We start from the raw sequence: 25,888 nt of genomic DNA, 5'->3' as shown, positions 1-25,888 counted from the left end.
TCACTGTGCGGTGTGGTCTGAGCCGTCTGGTTTCACTGTGGGGTGTGGTCTGAGCCGTCTGGTTTCACTGTGCGGTGTGGTCTGAGCCGTCTGGTTTCACTGTGCGGTGTGGTCTGAGCCGTCTGGTTTCACTGTGCGGTGTGGTCTGAGGCGTCTGGTTTCACTGTGGGGTGTGGTCTGAGGCGTCTGGTTTCACTGTGGGGTGTGGTCTGAGGCGTCTGGTTTCACTGTGCGGTGTGGTCTGAGCTGTCTGGTTTCACTGTGCGGTGTGGTCTGAGCTGTCTGGTTTCACTGAGCGGTGTGGTCTGAGGCGTCTGGTTTCACTGTGCGGTGTGGTCTGAGCCGTCTGGTTTCACTGTGCGGTGTGGTCTGAGCCGTCTGGTTTCACTGTGCGGTGTGGTCTGAGCCGTCTGGTTTCACTGTGCGGTGTGGTCTGAGCCGTCTGGTTTCACTGTGCGGTGTGGTCTGAGCAGTGTGGTTTCACTGTGCGGTGTGGTCTGAGCCGTCTGGTTTCACTGTGCGGTGTGGTCTGAGCCGTGTGGTTTCACTGTGCGGTGTGGTCTGAGCCGTGTGGTTTCACTGTGCGGTGTGGTCTGAGCCGTGTGGTTTCACTGTGCGGTGTGGTCTGAGCCGTGTGGTTTCACTGTGCGGTGTGGTCTGAGCCGTCTGGTTTCACTGTGCGGTGTGGTCTGAGCCGTCTGGTTTCACTGTGCGGTGTGGTCTGAGCCGTCTGGTTTCACTGTGCGGTGTGGTCTGAGCCGTCTGGTTTCACTGTGCGGTGTGGTCTGAGCCGTCTGGTTTCACTGTGCGGTGTGGTCTGAGGCGTCTGGTTTCACTGTGCGGTGTGGTCTGAGGCGTCTGGTTTCACTGTGCGGTGTGGTCTGAGGCGTCTGGTTTCACTGTGCGGTGTGGTCTGAGCCGTCTGGTTTCACTGTGCGGTGTGGTCTGAGCCGTCTGGTTTCACTGTGCGGTGTGGTCTGAGCCGTCTGGTTTCACTGAGCGGTGTGGTCTGAGCCGTCTGGTTTCACTGTGCGGTGTGGTCTGAGGCGTCTGGTTTCACTGTGCGGTGTGGTCTGAGCCGTCTGGTTTCACTGAGCGGTGTGGTCTGAGCCGTCTGGTTTCACTGAGCGGTGTGGTCTGAGCCGTCTGGTTTCACTGAGCGGTGTGGTCTGAGCTGTCTGGTTTCACTGTGCGGTGTGGTCTGAGCTGTCTGGTTTCACTGAGCGGTGTGGTCTGAGCTGTCTGGTTTCACTGTGCGGTGTGGTCTGAGCTGTCTGGTTTCACTGAGCGGTGTGGTCTGAGCTGTCTGGTTTCACTGTGCGGTGTGGTCTGAGGCGTCTGGTTTCACTGTGCGGTGTGGTCTGAGGCGTCGGGTGTTGAAATTGGAGGCACAATGCCTTGTTTATCCAGATGTTCATCATAATACGTCCCAGTGAATTATTCATTCAGTACATGATTGGAATAGGATCTGACAGAGGCACACCAATACATTTGCATTATTAGGCACCTGTGCATAAATTGGGGGGATATTGATGATATATTTAAATGGACATCCAAGCAGGTCATTTGCAAGTCATATAAACGTTATTCATGACTGCCAGTTAACCTGGCAGCTGAATAATCATAACTCTGTTTGATATACAAATCTAAAATGGTTCACCTTGCCACCAATGGGACGTTTTATCCCATTCACTGGAGGTGGGGTTGTGAAAACACAGGCAGCCTGGCTGAGGCTCTCAGTCTCTCACCCCAATTCAGGGGGTTCAAAGAACACTGACAGTCACTCATTACACTGACCAGTTCCCTTCGGAGCCCTCAGCGATGGAAACTTCCTGGTTTAATGAGGAGCCACATGTTGTGGTGCCCTCAAGTCACTAGCACCGGATAAGTTATATTGTTAAGCCCACAGCAGTAGGGAATGAGCCCAAACTGTTTTAGCCAATCTCAGTTTCTGGAAAGTGCGAGTGCTCTGTGGAGGGCTACTTCTCCGTCAGTCTGCACCTCTGCCAGTCTCTCTGTCAGTCTGTATCTCATCTCATCATGTCTTGTATGAGCCTTCAACATTACATGCAGACCAGACCGGACACGTCAAACTTGGTTCTATTTGTGACGCTCAACGCGCTGCAAGTCCGGCATCTCCCATCTCCTCATTGGTGTTTAGGAGCATATACCCACGTGGGTGATTGAAAGATTAACTGACATCCACACTCCAGTTGGTTGTAGTAATGGACGTAAAGTTTGTTGCCAACCGCCATATAAAGTCCAAAGAAGAAAAAGAATCCTGAAGGAAGGAGGAGAGATGACAAGAAACGAATTTGGTTTACCGTTTTATCTGTGGATTAATTGGTCGGAGTAGAGGACCATGTGCATTTCAGGTAAAATAACAACCCAATGTTTATATCCCAGGACAAATTATCTAGCAACAGCAAGCTAGCTAGCTAAATTGCCATAAATGTTTAATGCTTTTCGATCTGTCCCCAAATTAATATACACTGCTCAAAAAAATAAAGGGAACACTAAAATAACACATCCTAGATCTGAATGAATGAAATATTCTTATTAAATACTTTTTTCTTTACATAGTTGAATGTGCTGACAACAAAATCACACAAAAATGATCAATGGAAATCAAATTTATCAACCCATGGAGGTCTGGATTTGGAGTCACACTCAAAATTAAAGTGGAAAACCACACTACAGGCTGATCCAACTTTGATGTAATGTCCTTAAAACAAGTCAAAATGAGGCTCAGTAGTGTGTGTGGCCTCCACATGCCTGTATGACCTCCCTACAACGCCTGGGCATGCTCCTGATGAGGTGGCGGATGGTCTCCTGAGGGATCTCCTCCCAGACCTGGACTAAAGCATCCGCCAACTCCTGGACAGTCTGTGGTGCAACGTGGCGTTGGTGGATGGAGCGAGACATGATGTCCCAGATGTGCTCAATTGGATTCAGGTCTGGGGAACGGGAGGGCCAGTCCATAGCATCAATGCCTTCCTCTTGCAGGAACTGCTGACACACTCCAGCCACATGAGGTCTAGCATTGTCTTGCATTAGGAGGAACCCAGGGCCAACCGCACCAGCATATGGTCTCACAAGGGGTCTGAGGATCTCATCTCGGTACCTAATGGCAGTCAGGCTACCTGTTCCCTTTATTTTTTTGAGCAGTGTATTTGGTTCTGAGTTTGTTCTGATATTTCAACATACGTGTCCTTATCGTGTCTGGTGTGGGGGTACAAAATCAACATGCGCGAGCGGTTTGGCCAGCATGTTAAACATACAGGGATTCAGGTCAATCATATTTCTATATTTCCTCCTGCTGCTGGAGATTTCCACTCCAATCTCTACAACGTGCGCACTCACAATTCTCCTTGCCTCTCCTTCCGTTTGGTTCTTAGAGGCCACCCCTTGCCAGACCCAGATCCCATCTCTTTCCGTCTATAGCCAGTCCAGAATCAGATCCCAACTCTTTCCTTCTATAGCCAGTCCAGAATCAGATCCCAACTCTTTCCTTCCATAGCCAGTCCAGAAACAGATCCCATATATCTTTCCTTCTATAGCCAGTCCAGAAACAGATCCCAACTCTTTCCTTCTATAGCCAGTCCAGAATCAGATCCCAACTCTTTCCTTCTATAGCCAGTCCAGAATCAGATCCCAACTCTTTCCTTCTATAGCCAGTCCAGAATCAGATCCCAACTCTTTCCTTCTATAGCCAGTCCAGAATCAGTTCCCAACTCTTTCCTTCTATAGCCAGTCCAGAATCAGATCCCAACTCTTTCCTTCTATAGCCAGTCCAGAATCAGATCGCAACTCTTTCCTTCTATAGCCAGTCCAGAATCAGATCCCATCTCTTTCCTTCTATAGCCAGTCCAGAATCAGATCCCAACTCTTTCCGTCTATAGCCAGTCCAGAATCATATCCCATCTCTTTCCTTCTATAGCCAGTCCAGAAACAGATCCCATCTCTTTCCTTCTATAGCCAGTCCAGCAACAGATTGCATATCTTTCCTTCTATAGCCAGTCCAGAAACTGATCCCATATATCTTTCCTTCTATAGCCAGTCCAGAATCAGATCCCAACTCTTTCCTTCTATAGCCAGTCCAGAAACTGATCCCATATATCTTTCCTTCTATAGCCAGTCCAGAAACAGATCCCAACTCTTTCCTTCTATAGCCAGTCCAGAAACTGATCCCATATATCTTTCCTTCTATAGCCAGTCCAGAATCAGATCGCAACTCTTTCCTTCTATAGCCAGTCCAGACACAGATCCCATATATCTTTCCTTCTATAGCCAGTCCAGAAACAGATCGCATCTCTTTCCTTCTATAGCCAGTCCAGAATCAGATCCCATATATCTTTCCTTCTATAGCCAGTCCAGAATCAGATCCCATATATCTTTCCTTCTATAGCCAGTCCAGAATCAGATCCCATATATCTTTCCTTCTATAGCCAGTCCAGAATCAGATCCCAACTCTTTCCTTCCATAGCCAGTCCAGAAACAGATCCCATATATCTTTCCTTCTATAGCCAGTCCAGAAACAGATCCCAACTCTTTCCTTCTATAGCCAGTCCAGAATCAGATCCCAACTCTTTCCTTCTATAGCCAGTCCAGAATCAGATCCCAACTCTTTCCTTCTATAGCCAGTCCAGAATCAGATCCCAACTCTTTCCTTCTATAGCCAGTCCAGAATCAGTTCCCAACTCTTTCCTTCTATAGCCAGTCCAGAATCAGATCCCAACTCTTTCCTTCTATAGCCAGTCCAGAATCAGATCGCAACTCTTTCCTTCTATAGCCAGTCCAGAATCAGATCCCATCTCTTTCCTTCTATAGCCAGTCCAGAATCAGATCCCAACTCTTTCCGTCTATAGCCAGTCCAGAATCATATCCCATCTCTTTCCTTCTATAGCCAGTCCAGAAACAGATCCCATCTCTTTCCTTCTATAGCCAGTCCAGCAACAGATTGCATATCTTTCCTTCTATAGCCAGTCCAGAAACTGATCCCATATATCTTTCCTTCTATAGCCAGTCCAGAATCAGATCCCAACTCTTTCCTTCTATAGCCAGTCCAGAAACTGATCCCATATATCTTTCCTTCTATAGCCAGTCCAGAAACAGATCCCAACTCTTTCCTTCTATAGCCAGTCCAGAAACTGATCCCATATATCTTTCCTTCTATAGCCAGTCCAGAATCAGATCGCAACTCTTTCCTTCTATAGCCAGTCCAGACACAGATCCCATATATCTTTCCTTCTATAGCCAGTCCAGAAACAGATCGCATCTCTTTCCTTCTATAGCCAGTCCAGAATCAGATCCCATATATCTTTCCTTCTATAGCCAGTCCAGAATCAGATCCCATATATCTTTCCTTCTATAGCCAGTCCAGAATCAGATCCCATATATCTTTCCTTCTATAGCCAGTCCAGAATCAGATCCCATATATCTTTCCTTCTATAGCCAGTCCAGAAACAGATCCCATATATCTTTCCTTCTATAGTCAGTCCAGAATCAGATCCCATATATCTTTCCTTCTATAGCCAGTCCAGAATCAGATCCCATATATCTTTCCTTCTATAGCCAGTCCAGAATCAGATCCCATATATCTTTCCTTCTATAGCCAGTCCAGAATCAGATCCCATATATCTTTCCTTCTATAGCCAGTCCAGAAACAGATCCCATATATCTTTCCTTCTATAGCCAGTCCAGAAACAGATCGCATCTATTTCCTTCTAAACCCAGTCCTTACATTATGTTTGACCTTGGAGCGTACAGTACAGGTACAGAATGCATCACCTAGAGACTTGTTGTCAGTGTGCTGTCTCACATATTAAAACAGCCAAATAGTTTAGTAGCTGCTCTTGGGGAGTTAGACTTCCCACCCTGATGAGTTGAGATAGATTGTGTGAGAACCAGGTTCTGGGAAATATCCTGGAATCTATGTAGCTATACTGTAAGTGCAATATTAGAAAGATTTTGGGGTTATGTAAGAGCTCCACCATAGAATGAAATATAGCATAGACATCTCAATGGGCTTCACAGCTTACTGCAGAAGACAACAAGATCTGTGTAATAATACATAGACCCACTTCCCTCTCAGCTGTGTCATGAGAAGTCGTGAGCGCAGTTCTGACCCAGAAAGGGGCGTGTTTACGGAGTCAATACAACAACATCTAACTTCAAATGCAGTTCAAGTTAACAAACACGTAATCAGATGTTTATCGTCTACAACATTGCAGATGTCTTCGGAGGATGGAATACCTAGCAAACTACCTCAATGTGTTGTGAAATCTGTTGTGAAATGTAGTCTGAAATTAAATCTGTCATGAAATGCAATCTGTTCTGAAATGTGATCCAAAATTAAATCTTGTGAAATGTATAACGGTCTTAATTTTGCTGGACCGCAGGAAGAGTAGCTGCTACCTTGGCAACAGATAATAGGGATCATGCTGATCATAGCTATAGTCATCCGTCTTGTGTTTTCATGGTCATCACTCACTTAAATTTGTCAAGGTCCCATCCTGACATCTGCATATTGCTATTCTGCTATAGGGATTTTTTGACGCAAGAATGAGTGCGCATCACTCAAACGTGACGTCTGCTTGTAAACAAAAAAATGGCTCTATGGAGTAAGGTGAAAATGGTTTGGCAGTGGCACCCACCTATACAGTCCTGGTTGTCGACATAATGAACTTCACTGACTCCCAGTCCCTCCTTCTGATACAGCTCTTGCTCCTGCAGAAAGAGTAGCAAGTCAACACTGAAGTAGGAAGATGTTTCTCCTAACCACTGATGCTGGCTCAGATCTTGTTTCATCCTCCTAATAGGGCTAGTGCATTGTTGGTTAAGGGCTTGTAAGTAAACATTTCACTGTAAGTTCTACACCGGTTGTATTCGGCGCATGTGACAAATAACATTTTAATTAGTGTAGATCTAGCAACACTCATGACTTACTGAATCAAGTACTGAAAATGGCTTTTTATTTATTACTTTTTCTGGATCATTTAAGGCCAACAGACACAAATCTCTGTTTTATCTAGTTCAAACATTGTGAAAATTCCTTAAAATGATCAATTGTTAATTGGAGACCGTTGCAAATCAATGAATAAAACAGTCCCCAGTAGAGAAGAGAAACACTCATCTCCACAGACAGAAACATTACCATTATAATGAATGTAACGTGCAGAGTGACTCTTCTATGGAGAGATCGCACAGGCTGTGTGTGACTGTGGAGAGATCGCACAGGCAGGCTGTGTGTCTGTGGAGAGATCGCACAGGCTGTGTGTGTCTGTGGAGAGATCGCACAGGCTGTGTGTGACTGTGGAGAGATCGCACAGGCAGGCTGTGTCTGTGGAGAGATCGCACAGGCTGTGTGTGTCTGTGGAGAGATCGCACAGGCAGGCTGTGTGCGTCTGTGGAGAGATCGCACAGGCTGTGTGTGTCTGTGGAGAGATCGCACAGGCAGGCTGTGTGCGTCTGTGGAGAGATCGCACAGGCTGTGTGTGACTGTGGAGAGATCGCACAGGCTGTGTGTGTCTGTGGAGAGATCGCACAGGCTGTGTGTGTCTGTGGAGAGATCGCACAGGCTGTGTGTGTCTGTGGAGAGATCGCACAGGCTGTGTGTGTCTGTGGAGGGATCGCACAGGCTGTGTGTGTCTGTGGAGGGATCGCACAGGCTGTGTGTGTCTGTGGAGGGATCGCACAGGCTGTGTGTGTCTGTGGAGGGATCGCACAGGCTGTGTGTGTCTGTGGAGGGATCGCACAGGCTGTGTGTGTCTGTGGAGGGATCGCACAGGCTGTGTGTGTCTGTGGAGGGATTGCACAGGCTGTGTGTGTCTGTGGAGGGATCGCACAGGCAGGCTGTGTGCGTCTGTGGAGAGATCGCACAGGCAGGCTGTGTGCGTCTGTGGAGGGATCGCACAGGCAGGCTGTGTGCGTCTGTGGAGGGATCGCACAGGCAGGCTGTGTGTGTCTGTGGAGGGATCGCACAGGCTGTGTGTGTCTGTGGAGGGATCGCACAGGCAGGCTGTGTGTGTCTGTGGAGAGATCGCACAGGCAGGCTGTGTGCGTCTGTGGAGAGATCGCACAGGCAGGCTGTGTGTGTCTGGAGAGATCGCACAGGCTGTGTGTGTCTGTGGAGGGATCGCACAGGCAGGCTGTGTGTGTCTGTGGAGAGATCGCACAGGCAGGCTGTGTGTGTCTGTGGAGGGATCGCACAGGCAGGCTGTGTGCGTCTGTGGAGAGATCGCACAGGCAGGCTGTGTGCGTCTGTGGAGAGATCGCACAGGCAGGCTGTGTGCGTCTGTGGAGAGATCGCACAGGCAGGCTGTGTGCGTCTGTGGAGAGATCGCACAGGCAGGCTGTGTGCGTCTGTGGAGAGATCGCACAGGCAGGCTGTGTGCGTCTGTGGAGAGATCGCACAGGCAGGCTGTGTGCGTCTGTGGAGAGATCGCACAGGCAGGCTGTGTGCGTCTGTGGAGAGATCGCACAGGCAGGCTGTGTGCGTCTGTGGAGAGATCGCACAGGCAGGCTGTGTGCGTCTGTGGAGAGATCGCACAGGCAGGCTGTGTGCGTCTGTGGAGAGATCGCACAGGCAGGCTGTGTGCGTCTGTGGAGAGATCGCACAGGCAGGCTGTGTGCGTCTGTGGAGAGATCGCACAGGCAGGCTGTGTGTGTCTGTGGAGAGATCGCACAGGCAGGCTGTGTGTGTCTGTGGAGGGATCGCACAGGCAGGCTGTGTGCGTCTGTGGAGAGATCGCACAGGCAGGCTGTGTGCGTCTGTGGAGAGATCGCACAGGCAGGCTGTGTGCGTCTGTGGAGAGATCGCACAGGCAGGCTGTGTGCGTCTGTGGAGAGATCGCACAGGCAGGCTGTGTGCGTCTGTGGAGAGATCGCACAGGCAGGCTGTGTGCGTCTGTGGAGAGATCGCACAGGCAGGCTGTGTGCGTCTGTGGAGGGATCGCACAGGCAGGCTGTGTGTGTCTGTGGAGGGATCGCACAGGCAGGCTGTGTGTGTCTGTGTGCTGCGTGTCACACATCTTTAGCTTGTTGAGCGACATCCTCCTGGGTCTTCAGTGGGAGTCCAGAGCTTAAAGAACACTAGCAACCCACCTCCGCGCCCCCCACAAGTCTCCATCAATCACTCACCTCTTTAAGTATGCGCTCGTTGAAGAACTGCTGCAGCTTCTCGTTACAGTAGTTGATGCAGAACTGCTCAAAGCTGTTGTGCTCAAAATACTCTGTGTGGGGGGGGTAAGAACATGAAACTGTAAATGATCTGCCACGTCCAGTGTTGGAATGAAGAATGATCATCTTCAGGCAGTTACTGGTACTGTATATATCCAATTAAGTCAGTTAGTAAAGTTTTTAGCAAGATAAGAGTTTATGTGAGGCCATGCAGGAAACAAAAGCCTTCCAGATAAATGAATGGTGAGATGGATAGATAGACAGAAAAGACAGACAGAGGAAAAAAAAAAGACAGACAGAGGGAAAAAGACAGACAGAGAAACTCACTGCTCTAGAACGACATACTTACCAAAACCAGCGATATCCAGCACCCCAATGAAGTTGGAGGAGGTGTTGAAGGGGAAGCACTGGTTGACCCTCCTGACCACATGATCGAAGAGGCAGCTGTACACGGCCTTGGCCAGGGCGTCCCGGGCATTGTTTGCCTGTTCCACCTTCAGAGGCACCCTGGGGGGAAAAGACAGCGGGGCACTAAGCAGGCTACTTCTTAATAAAGATACACAGTTTTAATCAATGCTGCCATTTCTCACACCAGGATTAATGTGCAAAGAAAGTTGGAGTTGTTTCTTAATTAGTATTTACAGGATGGTATAAGTGTGTTCTTTTCTAAGACAAGGAGGTCCGGAGGTCAACAGAGACGCTATTAGAAGTGACTGTACTCCCTGAACCCTGGCTCACTCTCATTACCATAGCACTCTCCAACACCACTTGGCTGCAATTATTCAAAGTGGTTGAATAGTTCTTCTGAACTGAACAAGTTCAGCTATGGTGTAGTGCTCCCCATCCTGCACCCAGTCTTGTGGCTGGTATCTAACATGGTGGACTGAAATACTATTCAAAATGTATCCTGCTGTTTTTTCTCTCCTGAACAGGCTTAGAGCTGTAGCAGCAGGTTCAGAGCAAACCTTTGACCTGTTGAAGTCAGGCCCAGATACCATTTCTGCTTACTTCCCACCCCAGTCCTCAACATATTCTCATCTATAATCTACTCACGATCAGCCTCCTTAAATGGTTCTCCATATAGACCTTAGCCAGCCACTCCACTTCAGATCCAGAGACACCAGCCACTCCACTCACACCCCCCCTCCCCCCGATTCTCAACCTCCCCAGGAAAAGGCGAAGTGTCTGGGGCCCAAATGACATGGCCCAGCCCCCTTTCCGGGGTGGCAGGTAGCCTAGTGGTTAAAGCGTTGGGCCAGTAAACGAAAGGATCGAATCCCAGAGCTGACAAGGTAAAAATATGTTGTTCTGCCCCTGAACAAGGCAGTAAACCCACTGTTTCCCAGTAGGCCGTCATTGTAAATAAGAATTTGTTCTTAACTGACTTGCCTAGTTAAAAAAAGTTTAAAACATTTAAAATCCACCTGCTTTCAAGGCACCAGGCTCCAGGCTACCTCCCCTCCCCCTCAGATAGAGCTGCATTATTCATGGAGAGAAAAGACTGAGGCCAGGCTGCATCTGGGCCTGTTGAAATATTAATCCAGCCCTGTTACTCTTGGATGGTATCAATACAGCACCACTGGGTTGTTTCGTCCTAGGACCTCTGCTTTGAAATAGCTGTCTAGGAACACTGTGGGCTCTATTCTCAGCTGGCGTTAAGGAGGCACAAATGTCAAATGCAATTTCGTTGTGTAAAAACTGTCATTTTTCAAGCCCTTACGCCAGGTTCGTCAATTTACCTGTCTAACATCATCTGGCTTGCGTTGAGGTGGGAAGGGTGGTGATGGTAGGCTATAGCTATATATATATCTGGACGCAGTAACGATGAGTGAATGTTCCCCGTCTCTTTATATTGGCTCTTTTTCCAGCTCCTATAAAAATAGTTTGAATGTGTGTAAAATCCTACATAGTCTACGCCTAATATTATATGCCTACAATGAGTAATTATGGTGCCTGTAACTGTATATAGACAACCTATTTAAAACAAGTTGTTTCGTTTTATTAGAATTATTCACTGTCTTTTTAGGTCTTATCAATAGTGAATTTAAATTTTGCTTATTGAAAATGTTTGGCCTGTCCATAGCTCAGACATAACACATTTTACAATAGGCCTATATATCAGTGTGCATGCTATTTTAACAATATATTTCCATATCGAAGCCATGCAATTACTGTTCAAAAACATATTCAGCATATTTAGCCAATATGGGATAGGCCTACATTTTTCTATTTTGTTTCTGTAGGCTATTTAACAAAATAGGCTGTAACGGACTAACATTCGAATTTGAGTTGATGACAACGCAATACATAAAATACAGTAAATACACAACACAAAGTAACCACACTGTACAGTGCAGTCGGAAAGTTTTCAGACCTCTTGACTTTTTCCACATTTCGTTATGTTACAGCCTTACTCTGAAATTGAATAAATTGTTTTTTTCCCCTCATCAATCTACACAAAATACCCCATAATGACAACTTTTTTGCAGCGATTACAGCATCGAGTCTTATTGGGCATGACGCTAAAAGCCTGGCACACCTGTATTTGGGGAGTTTCTCCCATTCTTCTCTGAAGATCCTCTCAAGCTCAGTCACTTTGGATGGGGAGCATCACTACACAGATATTTTCAGTTCTCTCCAGACATATTAGATCCGGTTCAAGTCCAGCCTTTGGCTGGGCCACTCAAGGACATTGAGAGACTTGTTTTCCGAAGCCACTCCTGCGTTCTCTTGGTTGTTGTCCTGTCAGAAGGTGAACCTTCGCCCCAGTCTGAAGTCCCGAGCCCTCTGGAGCAGGCTTTCGTCAAGGATCTCTCTGTACTCTGATCCGTTCATCTTTCCCTCAATCCTTACTAGTCTCCCAGTACCTGCCGCTGAAAAACATCCCCACAGCATGATGCTGCCACCACCATGCTTCACAGTAGGGATGGTGCCAGGTTCTCAAGATGTGACGCTTGGCATTCAGGCCAAAGAGTTTAATCTTGGTTTCATCAGACCAGAGAATCTGGTTTCTTATGGTCTGAGAGTCTTTATGTGCCTTTGGCAAACTCCAAGCGGGCTGTCATGTGCCTTTTACTGAGGAGTGGTTTCCGTCTGGCCACTCTACCATAAAGGCCTGATTGGTGGAGTGCTGCAGAAATGGTTAAACCACCTGACCAAGTCCTAAAGCAATGAGACTCCCTAAATCTTTCTCAGATTATTTCCAATCCCACAAGGTATGACTCCACACACCCAGAAAAGGCTACTCTCCTCAATGTTATCCTCACAAATAATCCTGATAGGTGTCAGTCTGGTGTTTTCTGTAATGAAATTAGTGATCACTGTTTTACAGCCTGTGTTCATAATGGCTGTTCAGTGAAACGACCTGTCCTGATTTGTCATACAGCAGACGCTTGCTAAAAAACTTTAATGAGCAAGCCTTCCTTCACGAACTGGCCTCTGTAAAATGGTATAGAATCAGCTTGATCACCTCTGTTGAAGACGCTTGGACCTTCTTTTTTGATATTTTCAGTGATATTGTTAACAAACACACCCCCATAAAGAAAATGAGAATTCAAAACAGGTTCAGTCCCTCGTTCGACCGTGATCTTGCAGAGTTACTCCACCTCAAGAACTGCATTTGGCGAAAAGGCCCGGCACACGCATACTGCATACTTAGACTGACTGGCTCTCGTTCAGGCAAATGATAAATAAGTACACTCCGGAAGGCCAAAGTTAGTTACTTTAAGGAGCAGTTCTCTCTCTGTGGGTCTAACACCAAGAAGTTCTGGAAAACGGTTAAAGATCTGGAGAATAAACCCTCTTCCTCACAGCTGCCCATGTCCCTTAATGTTGATGTGGTTGTTTCTGACAAGAAATACATGGCTGAGCTTTTAAATCACCACTTCATTAAGTCAGGATTCCTATTTGACTCAGCCATGCTTCCTTGCCCATCCAAAATGTCCTCATCTCCCACCCCGTATAATGCGACTAGCCCCGATGCTCCTCCCTCTTTTTCCCCTGCCCCGCTACAAAGTTTCTCCCTGCAGGCAGTCACTGTGTCCGAGGTGCTAAAGGAGCTCCTTAAACTTGACCTAAAAAAACATCTGGGTCAGATGGTTTAGGCCATTTCTTCTTTAAGGTTGCTGCCCCTATCATCGCCAAGCCTATCTCTGACCTTTTTAACCTCTTTCTCCTTTCTGGGGAGGTTTCATTGCTTGGAAGGCAGCCATGGTGTGTCCTTTATTTAAAGGGGGGATCAAGCTGATCCTAACTGTTCTAGGCCTATTTCTATTTTACCCTGTTTATAAAAAGTGTTGGAAAAACTTGTCAATCAACTGACTGGCTTTCTTCATGTCTATAGTATTCTATCTGGTTTCCGCTCAGATTATGATGTGTCACTGCAACCTTAACGGTCCTCAATGTCACCATTGCCCTTGATTATAAGCAATGTCGTGCTGCTATTTTTATTGACTTGGCCAAAGCTTTTGATACGGTAGACCATTCCATTCTTGTGGGCCGGTTAAGGAGTATTGGTGTCTCTGAAGGGTCTTTGGCCTGGTTTGCTAACTACCTCTCTCAAAGAGTACAGTGTATAAAGTCAGAACATCTGCTGTCTCAGCCACTGCCTGTCACCAAGGGAGTACCCAAAGGCTCAAGCCTAGGCCCCATGCTCTTCTCAAATTACATCAACAACATAGCTCAGGGAGTAGGAAGCTCTCTCATCCATTTATATGCAGATGATACAGTCTTATACTCAGCTGTCCCCTCCCAGGATTTTGTGTTAAACGCTCTACAACAAAGATTTCTTAGTGTCCAACAAGCTCTCTCTGCCCTTAACCGTGTTCTGATCACCTCCAAAACAAAGGTCATGTGGTTTGGTAAGAAGAATGCCCCTCTTCCCACAGGTGTGATTACTACCTCTGAGGGTTTAGAGCTTGAGGTTGTCACCTCAAACAAGTACTTGGGAGTATGGCTAGACGGTAGACTGTCCTTCTCTCAGCACATATCAAAGCTGCAGGCTAAAGTTACATCTAGACTTGGTTTCCTCTATCGTAATTGCTCCTCTTTCACCCCAGCTGCCAAACTAACCCTGATTCAGATGACCATCCTGCCCATGCTAGATTACGGAGACATAATTTATAGATCGGCAGGTAAGGTTGCTCTCGAGTGGCTAGATGTTCTTTACCATTAGACATCAGATTTGCCACCAATGCTCCTAATATGACACATCACTGCACTCTATACTCCTCTGTAAACTGGTCATCTCTGTATACCCGTCGCAAGGCCCACTGGCTGATGCTTACTTATAAAACTCTCTTAGGCTTCACTCTCCCCTATCTGAGATATCTACTGCAGCCCTCATCCTCCACATACAACACCCATTCTGACAGTCACATTCTGTTAAAGGTCCCCAAAGCGCACACATCCCTGGGACGCTCGTCTTTTCAGTTTGCTGCAGCTATTGACTGGAACGAGCTGCAACAATCACTCAAACTGAACAGTTTTATCTCAATCTCTTCATTCAAAGACTCAATCATGGACACTCTCACTGACAGTTGTGACTGCTTTGCATGATGTATTGTTGTCTCTACCTTCTTGCACTTTGTGCTGTTGTCTGTGCCCTATAATGTTTGTACCATGTTTTGTGCTGCCACCATGTGTTGCTACCATGTTGTTGTCATGTTGTGTTGCTCATATGCTGTGTTTTCATGTGTTGCTGCCATGTTATGTCTTTGTCTTAGGTCTCTATGTAGTGTTGTGCTGTCTCTCGTCGTGCTGTGTGTTTTGTCCTATTTTTATTCAATTGTTTTATTTTTAATCCCAGCCCCCGTCCCCGCAGGAGGCCTTTACCTTTTGGTAGGCCGTCATTGTAAATAAGAATTTGTTCTTAACTGACTTGCCTAGTTAAATAAAGGTTAAATAAAATATATACAAAATAAATGGTCCTTCTGGAAAGTTCTCCCATTTCCACAGATGAACTCTGGAGCTCTGTCAGAGTAACCATCAGGTTCTCTGTCCCCTCCCATACCAAGGCTCTTCTCCCCAGATTGTTCAGATTGGCCGGGCGGCCAGCTCTAAGAAGGGTCCTGGTGGTTCCAAACTTCTTCCATTTAAGAATGATGGAGGCCACTGTGTTCTTGGACCTTCGACACAATCCTGCCTCAGAGCTCTATAGACAATTCCTTCGACCTCATGGCTTGGTTTTTGCTCTGACATGCACTGTCAACTATGGGACCTTATATAGACAGGTTGTGTGCCTTTCCAAATCATGTCCAAATCAATTGAATTGACCAGAGGTGGACTCCAATCAAGTTGTAGAAACATCTCAAGGCTGAGCAAAGGGTCTAAATACTTAGATACGTAAATAAGGTATTTTTTTGTTTATGTTTCATGAATTTGCAAAAATTTCTCTAAACCTGTTTTCGCTTTTTCATTATGGGTTATTGTGTGTAGATTGATGAGGATAATGTTTTACTTAATACATTTTAGAATAAGGCTTTAAAATAACACAATGTGGAAAAAGTCATGGGGTCTGAACACTTTCCGAATGTATTGTATTTAGCCATGGAGCACGTTCTGATTGGCCAGTGAGGGGTCAAGCCCCGACACACCTTCAACTTGTTTATTCATCAAAAGACAGCCCTTTCGTGTCAGTTACTGCGCCCATAATTCTGGTTGTGAAATTAGCAAAAATATTTGAAACCCCCCTTACCTATAGCGCTACCGCCAGGGCTTAGATTTTCAATTCGTTCGTTGAGCCCTGAGTGTATAAGAATTAATAAAAACGAATAGTAATTTGTGAATGGCCAGAGATTAATATTGAGTAAGGATAATGAAATTATTGAGTGCTCATTCCACATGAACGGAGGATTGAATTGTGTGTATGGGTTACGTCACATAAACAGCTTTATAGAATACTCAAGACTAGATCCACAATGTACTAGTCTTAGTTAAGTTTTAAGCTTTTCCCTCTTATGCAATCCATCTAAATAAATAACGGCGGCTAAGCATGGCCCAAATGGGTTTAAGAGCCAACAGGACTATTACTGTCGGCCAGTGCCATAGTTGATTAAACAGTATAGATGTACCCTATACGATTAGCCCATTAGCCTCTCTACTGACTGGGTCCATCGTAATGGGGAGACGTCAACATACGTAGCATCAAGACAGAGCATTACGCCACACAGTCACTGTATGGGAATACGGCAATTTCACGGCTGGCCAACAAAAAGTGTAATCTTTCATCTTTTCTCAGCTCCACATATCAGAGCCCTGCACTGAATTCTGAAACAGTTGAAACTCCCTCTGGCCCATGCCCTCGACACTTTGAAACCCTTGAGGGGAGTGAAAAGTGTACTCGTGGGGGAGAAGGGTATGAAATTGGAATTCAGCGCTAATCTTCTTCACCACACCACAACGTTGACCCTGGCCTAAACTAGTAGATAAGGGCAGGATGCTAAGTGCAGCGGTAGTGGATTTACAATCAATTAGGATTTTACTATTTTATAGTCTATGATTGTAAATTGGTGTACAATTCAGTCTATGACTGCGAGAAACCAATAAAATCTACTCATTTAATTTAGAGGTATTCTTACTTGATAACTGTTCCTTTTGCGCCCCCTGCTGTTGTGAGCATGACCCTGGTGGTGAGGCTGACTCTCAGGTCTTCCTGGTCCAAACCCAGCAGGTCAGCACAGTGGGCTAGTGTCGGACTGGACTGGTTCATCAGGATGCAGCCGCCTGGAAACACACACACAGGCACAAGTAGACACGCATACGCACCACACACACACACACAAAAATGATTGGTGCGCACACAAAGAAACAGGCAACTTCCATCATGCCACTTCAATTGGATTTTGGATGGATTCTACTTCTTTCTTTCTGCTGCCTAGTGCTTGAATACAGCATCTCACGGTGAACACACGCCACACATTCTGCAGACGTAATGGCTTCATTGCAGGCAGTGAAGTCGGCCTAGATAATGTCCTGCAAAGACAGGAAGAGGGTGTGATGGAGGGAAATGGGCAGATGTATCCATTTCAGAGGAGCGAGAGCACCGTGCGATGTTCCAGGTAATATCTACTCTCCAGGCAGTACTCTATTACATCATCCATCTTCAGCTTGAATCATGACTTTTCCTATCTGTCAGATGCATTTCAGCACTTCTGGGTCAGTTACATTATAGGAGAGTGGTTTCAGTTGAGCATGTTCTTTTCAATGGGTCTACTTCCAAAGTGGGACAGTGAGACCCGACAGAGAAGAATGTGTCAGCAAGGGGTGGGGAGTAGAGGAGAGGAGATGAGAGGAGAGTAGTGTAGACGAGAGGAAAGAAGAGGACACTAGAGTATAGGGGACTACAGGAGAGAAGAGGAGACTACAGGAGAGAAGGGGAGACTACAGGAGAGAAGGGGAGACTACAGGAGAGAAGAGGAGACTACAGGAGAGTAGAGGAGACTGCAGGAGAGAAGAGGAGACTACAGGAGAGAAGAGGAGACTACAGGAGAGAAGGGGAGACTACAGGAGAGAAGGGGAGACTACAGGAGAGAAGGGGAGACTACAGGAGAGAAGAGGAGACTACAGGAGAGAAGAGGAGACTACAGGAGAGAAGGGGAGACTACAGGAGAGAAGGGGAGACTACAGGAGAGAAGGGGAGACTACAGGAGAGAAGAGGAGACTACAGGAGAGTAGAGGAGACTACAGGAGAGAAGGGGAGACTACAGGAGAGAAGAGGAGACTACAGGAGAGAAGAGGAGACTACAGGAGAGAAGGGGAGACTACAGGAGAGAACAGGAGACTACAGGAGAGAAGAGGAGACTACAGGAGAGAAGAGGAGACTACAGGAGAGAAGAGGAGACTACAGGAGAGAAGGGGAGACTACAGGAGAGAACAGGAGACTACAGGAGACTATAGGAGAGAAGAGGAGACTACAGGAGAGAAGGGGAGACTACAGGAGAGAAGAGGAGACTACAGGAGAGAAGAGGAGACTACAGGAGAGAAGGGGAGACTACAGGAGAGAAGGGGAGACTACAGGAGAGAAGGGGAGACTACAGGAGAGAAGAGGAGACTACAGGAGAGAAGAGGAGACTACAGGAGAGAAGAGGAGACTACAGGAGAGAAGAGGAGACTACAGGAGAGAAGAGGAGACTACAGGAGAGAAGGGGAGACTACAGGAGAGAACAGGAGACTACAGGAGAGAACAGGAGACTACAGGAGAGAAGAGGAGACTACAGGAGAGAAGAGGAGACTACAGGAGAGAAGGGGAGACTACAGGAGAGAACAGGAGACTACAGGAGACTATAGGAGAGAAGAGGAGACTACAGGAGAGAAGAGGAGACTACAGGAGAGAAGAGGAGACTACAGGAGAGAAGAGGAGACTACAGGAGAGAAGAGGAGACTACAGGAGAGAAGGGGAGACTACAGGAGAGAACAGGAGACTACAGGAGACTACAGGAGACTACAGGAGAGAAGAGGAGACTACAGGAGAGAAGAGGAGACTACAGGAGAGAAGGGGAGACTACAGGAGAGAACAGGAGACTACAGGAGAGTAGAGGAGACTACAGGAGAGAAGAGGAGACTACAGGAGAGAAGAGGAGACGAGAGGAGAGTAGAGGAGACTAGAGTAGAGGGGACTAGAGTAGAGAAGAGGAGACTACAGGAGAGTAGAGGAGACTACAGAAGAGTAGAGGAGACTACAGGAGAGTAGAGGAGACTAGAGGAGAGAAGAGGAGACGAGAGGATTATTATTGGTAGTTTGACTGCGAGCATTTGATGAAATGCACGCAGCATCATATCTTGATATGGCTGAAACATTCTGAGTATAGCAGCACATTTATGAACAGGGATATAGGCTGCTGAATATAGCCTATTCACATCGCATGTTGTTGGAAGACCAAAGCGAAAGTCATTTGATGTTCGGGACACACAAATGATTCTTCTTGACAGTCATAGATGGGTTTAACTTTTTCATAGATGCATTTTTGGCCAATAAACAAATTACTAGCATGGACACGTGGTTTTATTGAGGCGTTTTAGTTTGTTTGACATTTGGCAATGTGAAACCAACCGAACCAAATGAAAAAAATAAGTAATGTAATAAATAACCAAACTGAATCAAACTATACCTCTGAGCTATGTGTGAAAACTCCTTAAGAGAGAGGTTGTGTAGGTAACTTGATTTACCCGATGTGCTCCCAGTCTCCTCAAAGTCGACGTTGCCCAGGTGCAGCACCCCGGCCACCACCCTGAACAGGTCCAGCTTCTCCGTGTCGTCCAGGCCAATCTTCTTCATGGCCCCGCACATCCTGTTGAAGTCTCCCTGGTCGTCCAGCAGAAGGTCTTTCAGGGCGCCGAGCTTCACATGCTGGAAGAAGGTGAGACTGGAGAGTCAGGATACTGCACCTGGGCCCGTATTCACAAAGAGTCTCAGAGTAGGCGTGCTGGGGACCTAATCCTAGATCAGCACTCTTTGTGAATACAGGCCCTGTACTAGTTAAGGTCAGGAGTCTTTCCAGCATCATGTGGCCTGACTATGGGAAAACTCCTGGTCCCTTGTGGGCTGTCATTAGTCGTGTGAGAGCCATCACACACACAGCAAACTATCCTACTGTATGAACAAGACTGCAGTGATACAGTAGGCTTCACTGACTGGGACGAAGTGGATTTATGCCCACTCTTCACGAACGCGCACATTGTGTAATCTGTCATTACAAATAGTCACCAAAAATATATATTTGGGATGGAAAAACACCTACAGTGTAAACTTAAGACTAAAATCAGATAAACTATGTAGAAAAGATAATGTAACTATATATATATTTATTTTTATAATATAATCTTTCAGAACTAGCAATCACCAAAATAAAAGCGAGATAGTCGGGAGAATTGAACATGTAAAAAATAAATGTATGTATAGTATTGATTTTGTAATAATGTTTGAGCAAAGAACACAGCATTAGCCATGGCAAAATGCTTAGAATTGCAGGAAATGATCTTTAAAACTGCAAAATTTTCTCTCAGCTTCATGGCAAAATGTCTAGAATGGCAGGACATTGGCTATAAAACTGAAACAATTTCTCTCAGCGCCATGGAGAAATTGGCTTAATTTTTTTTTTTTTTATCCACTGACCAGTCATAAGTATGTATCTGTAACAATATCTATTTAGACTGAGAATACACCACACTGTGACATTCTGAGCCAGATAGAAACCAGACAACAAAGAATAAATGGCAAAGCCCCATCCATGCACATTGATAAAGAAACATGCTCTGCATAAGGTCCTGCTTGCACCCGGGATGGACTCTACAAGGTGACAAAAGCATTCCACAGGGATGCTGGCCCATGTCAACTCCAATGCTTCCCACAGTTGTTTCAAGTTAGGTGGTGGAACATTCTTGATACGAGAAAATGTTCAGCGTGAAAAACCCAGCAGCGTTGCGGTTATTGACACACTTAAACCGGTGCGTCTGTCCCCTACTACCATAACCCGTTCAAAGGCACTTAAATGTTTTGTCTTGCCCATTCAACCTCTGAATGGCACACATACACAATCCATGTCTAGATTGTCTGAAGGCTTAAAAATCCTTCTTTAACCTGTCGCCTCCCTTTCATCTACACTGATTTGAAGTGGATTTAACAGGTGACATCAATAAGGGATCATAGCCTTCACTTGGATTCACCTGTTCAGTCTGTCATGGAAACTTGCAGGTGTTCCTAATGTTTTGTCCCTCAGTGTAGTTTATGCCCAGTTCAGAAGGAACATGTTTGTATTAAAGTAGTTTAATATAAACTGTTGCACACATCAATGCGGCAATTTACCGGTCTATAGCCTACTCAAAGAGTGAAACGCTGTTTCTGTGCAGAGAACCATCGTTAACACCCACAAGCTAGAAACTCTGTTAAGTTCATTCTGTTAATGTTTTCCTTTGTTCATACTTCCCACGTTGTGTCGGAGTGCCATGTGTCCCGTCTGTGTCATTTGGGTTGTGCGTCAGGAGCACGCGCATCTACGCACAATGTTATATGTCACTGGGTTGCCGCCATTCGCCGGTTCCATTCACTATTAATGCTATTTAACGTGTGCCAAATTTAAAGTCTACATGGAAGTGGTCACGTCTGTTTTAGACAGAATGTATGTAATGAGGTAATTACAAGGAAGCCAGTTACATTTGTATTAGCCAGGTGTTGGTGTTCTATTGCCCTACATATTGGTATGTTCCAGGAAGTGTACCGTGGGCTTGTTTTGGAGAGTAATTAAGTTCTGTTTTAGAATTCAAGTGGTTAGGCTCCTTGAGCCAGGTACACCCCCACAAGCTACAGGGTAAGCCTGTTTTAAGCTTAGTGCATATTATTATTTGTATTTTTTTTAACCTTTATTTAACTAGGCAAGTCAGTTAAGAACAAATTCATATTTTCAATGACGGTCTAGGAACAGTGGGTTAACTGTCAGCTCGGTGATTCGATCTTGCAACCTTTAGGTTACTAGTCCAACGCTCTAACCACTAGGCCACCTGCCGCATGCAGTTTGTTATTTTGTTTTGAGAAATAAGTCTATTGTCTACCTGTTTTGTAAATATTCATCGCCGCTAGCACTATTGAACACTGTGAATAAATATGGACACCTTTGCACCAGAACTTTCGGCCGCCTTCTGAAAATCTGCCCTTAAGACCGCATCTCTGCGTTACCTGTTTCACACTGACATATCAAATGCTCCCTCTCACTATCCCAGTATCAGAAATTAGAAATCCACCACTGACAGATATAAGCAGAGGTATAGAAAAGTACAGTGGATTTGTGATTTCAGGTTTGAAGGAGGGCTGGAGGACTTGGAAGCAGAAACAGAGGCACACCAAAGCGAATGTCACAGTGTTTCGTTGTTCAATACTACTACGGCAGGGATTTTTCTGCTATTGAAATCCCAAATAGTCACCAAAAATATATATTTGGGATGGAAAAACACCTACAGTGTAAACTTAAGACTAAAATCAGATAAACTATGTAGAAAAGATAATGTAACTATATACAGTGGGGAGAACAAGTATTTGATACACTGACAATTTTGCAGGTTTTCCTACTTACAAAGCATGTAGAGGTCTGTAATTTTTATCATAGGTACACTTCAACTGTGAGAGAAGGAATCTAAAACAAAAATCCAGAAAATCACATTGTATGATTTTTAATTAATTAATTTGCATTTTATTGCATGACATAAGTATTTGATACATCAGAAAAGCAGAACTGAATATTTGGTACAGAAACCTTAGTTTGCAATTACAGAGATCATACGTTTCCTGTAGTTCTTGACCAGGTTTGCACACACTGCAGCAGGGATTTTGGCCCACTCCTCCATACAGACCTTCTCCAGATCCTTCAGGTTTCGGGGCTGTCGCTGGGCAATACGGACTTTCGGCTCCCTCCAAAGATTTTCTATTGGGTTCAGGTCTGGAGACTGGCTAGGCCACTCCAGGACCTTGAGATGCTTCTTACGGAGCCACTCCTTAGTTGCCCTGGCTGTGTGTTTCGGGTCGTTGTCATGCTGGAAGACCCAGCCACGACCCATCTTCAATGCTCTTACTGAGGGAAGGAGGTTGTTGGTCAAGATCTCGCGATACATGGCCCCATCCATCCTCCCTTCAATACGGTGCAGTCGTCCTGTCCCCTTTGCAGAAAAGCATCCCCAAAGAATGATGTTTCCACCTCCATGCTTCACGGTTGGGATGGTGTTCTTGGGGTTGTACTCATCCTTCTATTCCTCCAAACACGGCGAGTGGAGTTTAGAGCAAAAAGCTCTATTTTTGTCTCATCAGACCACATGACCTTCTCCCATTCCTCCTCTGGATCATCCAGATGGTCATTGGCAAACTTCAGACGGGCCTGGACATGCGCTGGCTTGAGCAGGGGGACCTTGCGTGCGCTGCAGGATTTTAATCCATGACGGCGTAGTGTGTTACTAATGGTTTTCTTTGAGACTGTGGTCCCAGCTCTCTTCAGGTCATTGACCAGGTCCTGCCGTGTAGTTCTGGGCTGATCCCTCACATTCCTCATGATCATTGATGCCCCACGAGGTGAGATCTTGCATGGAGCCCCAGACCGAGGGTGATTGACCGTCATCTTGAACTTCTTCCATTTTCTAATAATTGTGCCAACAGTTGTTGCCTTCTCACCAAGCTGCTTGGCTATTGTCCTGTAGCCCATCCCAGCCTTGTACAGGTCTACAATTTATCCCTGATGTCCTTACACAGCTCTCTGGTCTTGGCCATTGTGGAGAGGTTGGAGTCTGTTTGATTGAGTGTGTGGACAGGTGTCTTTTATACAGGTAACGAGTTCAAACAGGTGCAGTTAATACAGGTAATGAGTGGAGAACAGGAGGGCTTCTTAAAGAAAAACTAACAGGTCTGTGAGAGCCGGAATTCTTACTCGTTGGTAGGTGATCAAATACTTATGTCATGCAATAAAATGCAAATTAATTACTTAAAAATCATACAATGTGATTTTCTGGATTTTTGTTTTAGATTCCGTCTCTCACAGTTGAAGTGTACCTATGATAAAAATTACAGACCTCTACATGCTTTGTAAGTAGGAAAACCTGCAAAATCGGCAGTGTATCAAATACTTGTTCTCCCCACTGTATATATTTATTTTTATAATATAATCTTTCAGAACTAGCAATCACCAAAATAAAAGCGAGATAGTCGGGAGAATTGAACATGTAAAAAATAAATGTATGTATAGTATTGATTTTGTAATAATGTTTGAGCAAAGAACACAGCATTAGCCATGGCAAAATGCTTAGAATTGCAGGAAATGATCTTTAAAACTGCAAAAATTTCTCTCAGCTTCATGGCAAAATGTCTAGAATGGCAGGACATTGGCTATAAAACTGAAACAATTTCTCTCAGCGCCATGGAGAAATGTGTAGAATCGCAGGAAATTGGCTTAATTTTTTTATTTTTTATCCACTGACCAGTCATAAGTATGTATCTGTAACAATATATATTTAGACTGAGAATACACCACACTGTGACATTCTGAGCCAGATAGAAACTAGACAACAAAGAATAAATGGCAAAGCCCCATCCATGCACATTGATAAAGAAACATGCTCTGCATAAGGTCCTGCTTGCACTACAATCCCATGCATGTGAAGCTGAGTCTCTCCTCAGGGTTTACATGGTGAATAATACACGGAGCGTCTCCTACAGAAATCGTCATCACCTTATTATCCTGCATTACATTGACCCGAGGCAGGGCAAAGAGACGCACAATAACCTTGATTAGTAACACGCCAAGTGTCATGAGATCATTGCTCTCTCAACACACTGAATAGAAGCTGTGAAAAGGTACACTTGGTTAATTGTCAAAATGGTAAAAACATAGACCAAATCAAACAGGCCTACATAGGAATATAACAATTCACACATAGCCTACAAGAGATTAGCCAGACTTTCAAATGTGCCAATGATTCTATTTATTTTCCTTTTTTGTGCACAATAAATGTTTAATAAGCAAACAATGATACATGTTCCTACTTTACACAGTGAAATTAATGTACAGTGATCCCTCGCCACTTCGCGGTTCACTTATCGCGGATTCGCTATTTCGCGGATTTTCATAATGCATTTTTTTTTTTTTTTTGGTGCATTGTGCTCTGCATTCTGATTCGCTAAAAACTCACTCCCGCTTCTTGTATCAAAACATGCTACGAATTGTGCTATCATTTTGTCGTCTCGTGCAGTTATGTGTACGTACATAAAACAGCTTGGCAAATTTACATTAAGTTGGCCAAATTATCTTGTAATTTCGAACATCTCCTAAACCCATAATGTCGACGAAACGGCCTACACGTGAGTCACTGTATTTGTATACATGTAATAGTTGCTAATTGTAAAAAAAAAAAAAAGTTTTCTATTTCGCGGATTTCACTTATCGCGGGTCATTTTCGGAACGTAACCCCCGCGATAAACGAGGGATTACTGTATTGGTAAAACACCCGAGGGACAAAAATGGTGCGTTATTCTTATGAGAGTTAAACAACACAATTAATCACATTACCTGCATGGGGAAAACTATAATTATTTTCACATCTTACATAATTTAATCAAAAAACACAGAACTCAACTAATTCTGAAACAACAAATTCTCATTTGATTTGGATTTTTCCCCCCCAATTTCCATACGTGCAATAATAATTTAAGCTCAAGAGCTTTCTCTCATATCAATGTTCAGTGAGCGTACAGTACAATAACGTTTGCAACGCAAGTTGTTTATTTCTGAAGAGAAAACCTTGATACAGTTTGGCATGAAAACCTGTCCCAAAAAGTCTATATATTTATACGACTAAATAAATGACTACTCAGTCCTTAAAGTTCATATTCACATTCAATTCAAAGCCATTTGTGGCACTATCAAGCAGTACCAGCTGTGAAGGCCCTGACTGGTCAGAGAGGTGAAACAGAATAGGCTGAAAGGTACAGTACCTCAGGACTCTTGCGATTCTGCATGATCTGTTTGTCTGTGTCCTTGCTGGCAAAGTATCGTGTGCATCCTCGATTCAAATACTACAAAGACAAAGGAGAACACACACAAACAATTAGCATTCAAGAAATAACCTAAGTGTAGACACACCGTATAAGCTAAACTATGTTGGATATGTTTATAAAATTGAGAGATATAGACGTCGGCAGAATATATAACTTGAATGAGACTGACGACAACTTGGAACAAGA

At 45.1% G+C, this 25,888-nt stretch overlaps 1 protein-coding gene across 2 annotated transcripts in view; it reads right to left on the bottom strand.

Moving 5' to 3' along the window:
- Positions 1-25,888, bottom strand: part of LOC139553821 (unconventional myosin-VI-like) — a 115,780-nt gene that overhangs the window by 48,470 nt on the left and 41,422 nt on the right. For both annotated transcript variants that reach the window (XM_071366537.1, XM_071366538.1), the window contains exons 10-15: positions 25,640-25,720; positions 19,345-19,525; positions 16,758-16,902; positions 9,530-9,687; positions 9,142-9,233; positions 6,657-6,729 (exon numbers count right to left, since the gene is read on the bottom strand). In XM_071366537.1, coding sequence (XP_071222638.1) covers positions 6,657-6,729; positions 9,142-9,233; positions 9,530-9,687; positions 16,758-16,902; positions 19,345-19,525; positions 25,640-25,720 — 730 coding nt within the window. The remainder of the gene's footprint in view (positions 1-6,656; positions 6,730-9,141; positions 9,234-9,529; positions 9,688-16,757; positions 16,903-19,344; positions 19,526-25,639; positions 25,721-25,888) is intronic.

This window comes from Salvelinus alpinus, chromosome 25, assembly GCF_045679555.1.
Source record: "Salvelinus alpinus chromosome 25, SLU_Salpinus.1, whole genome shotgun sequence".
Lineage (NCBI taxonomy): Eukaryota > Metazoa > Chordata > Actinopteri > Salmoniformes > Salmonidae > Salvelinus > Salvelinus alpinus.
This window is presented reverse-complemented; position numbering and strand designations above follow the sequence as displayed.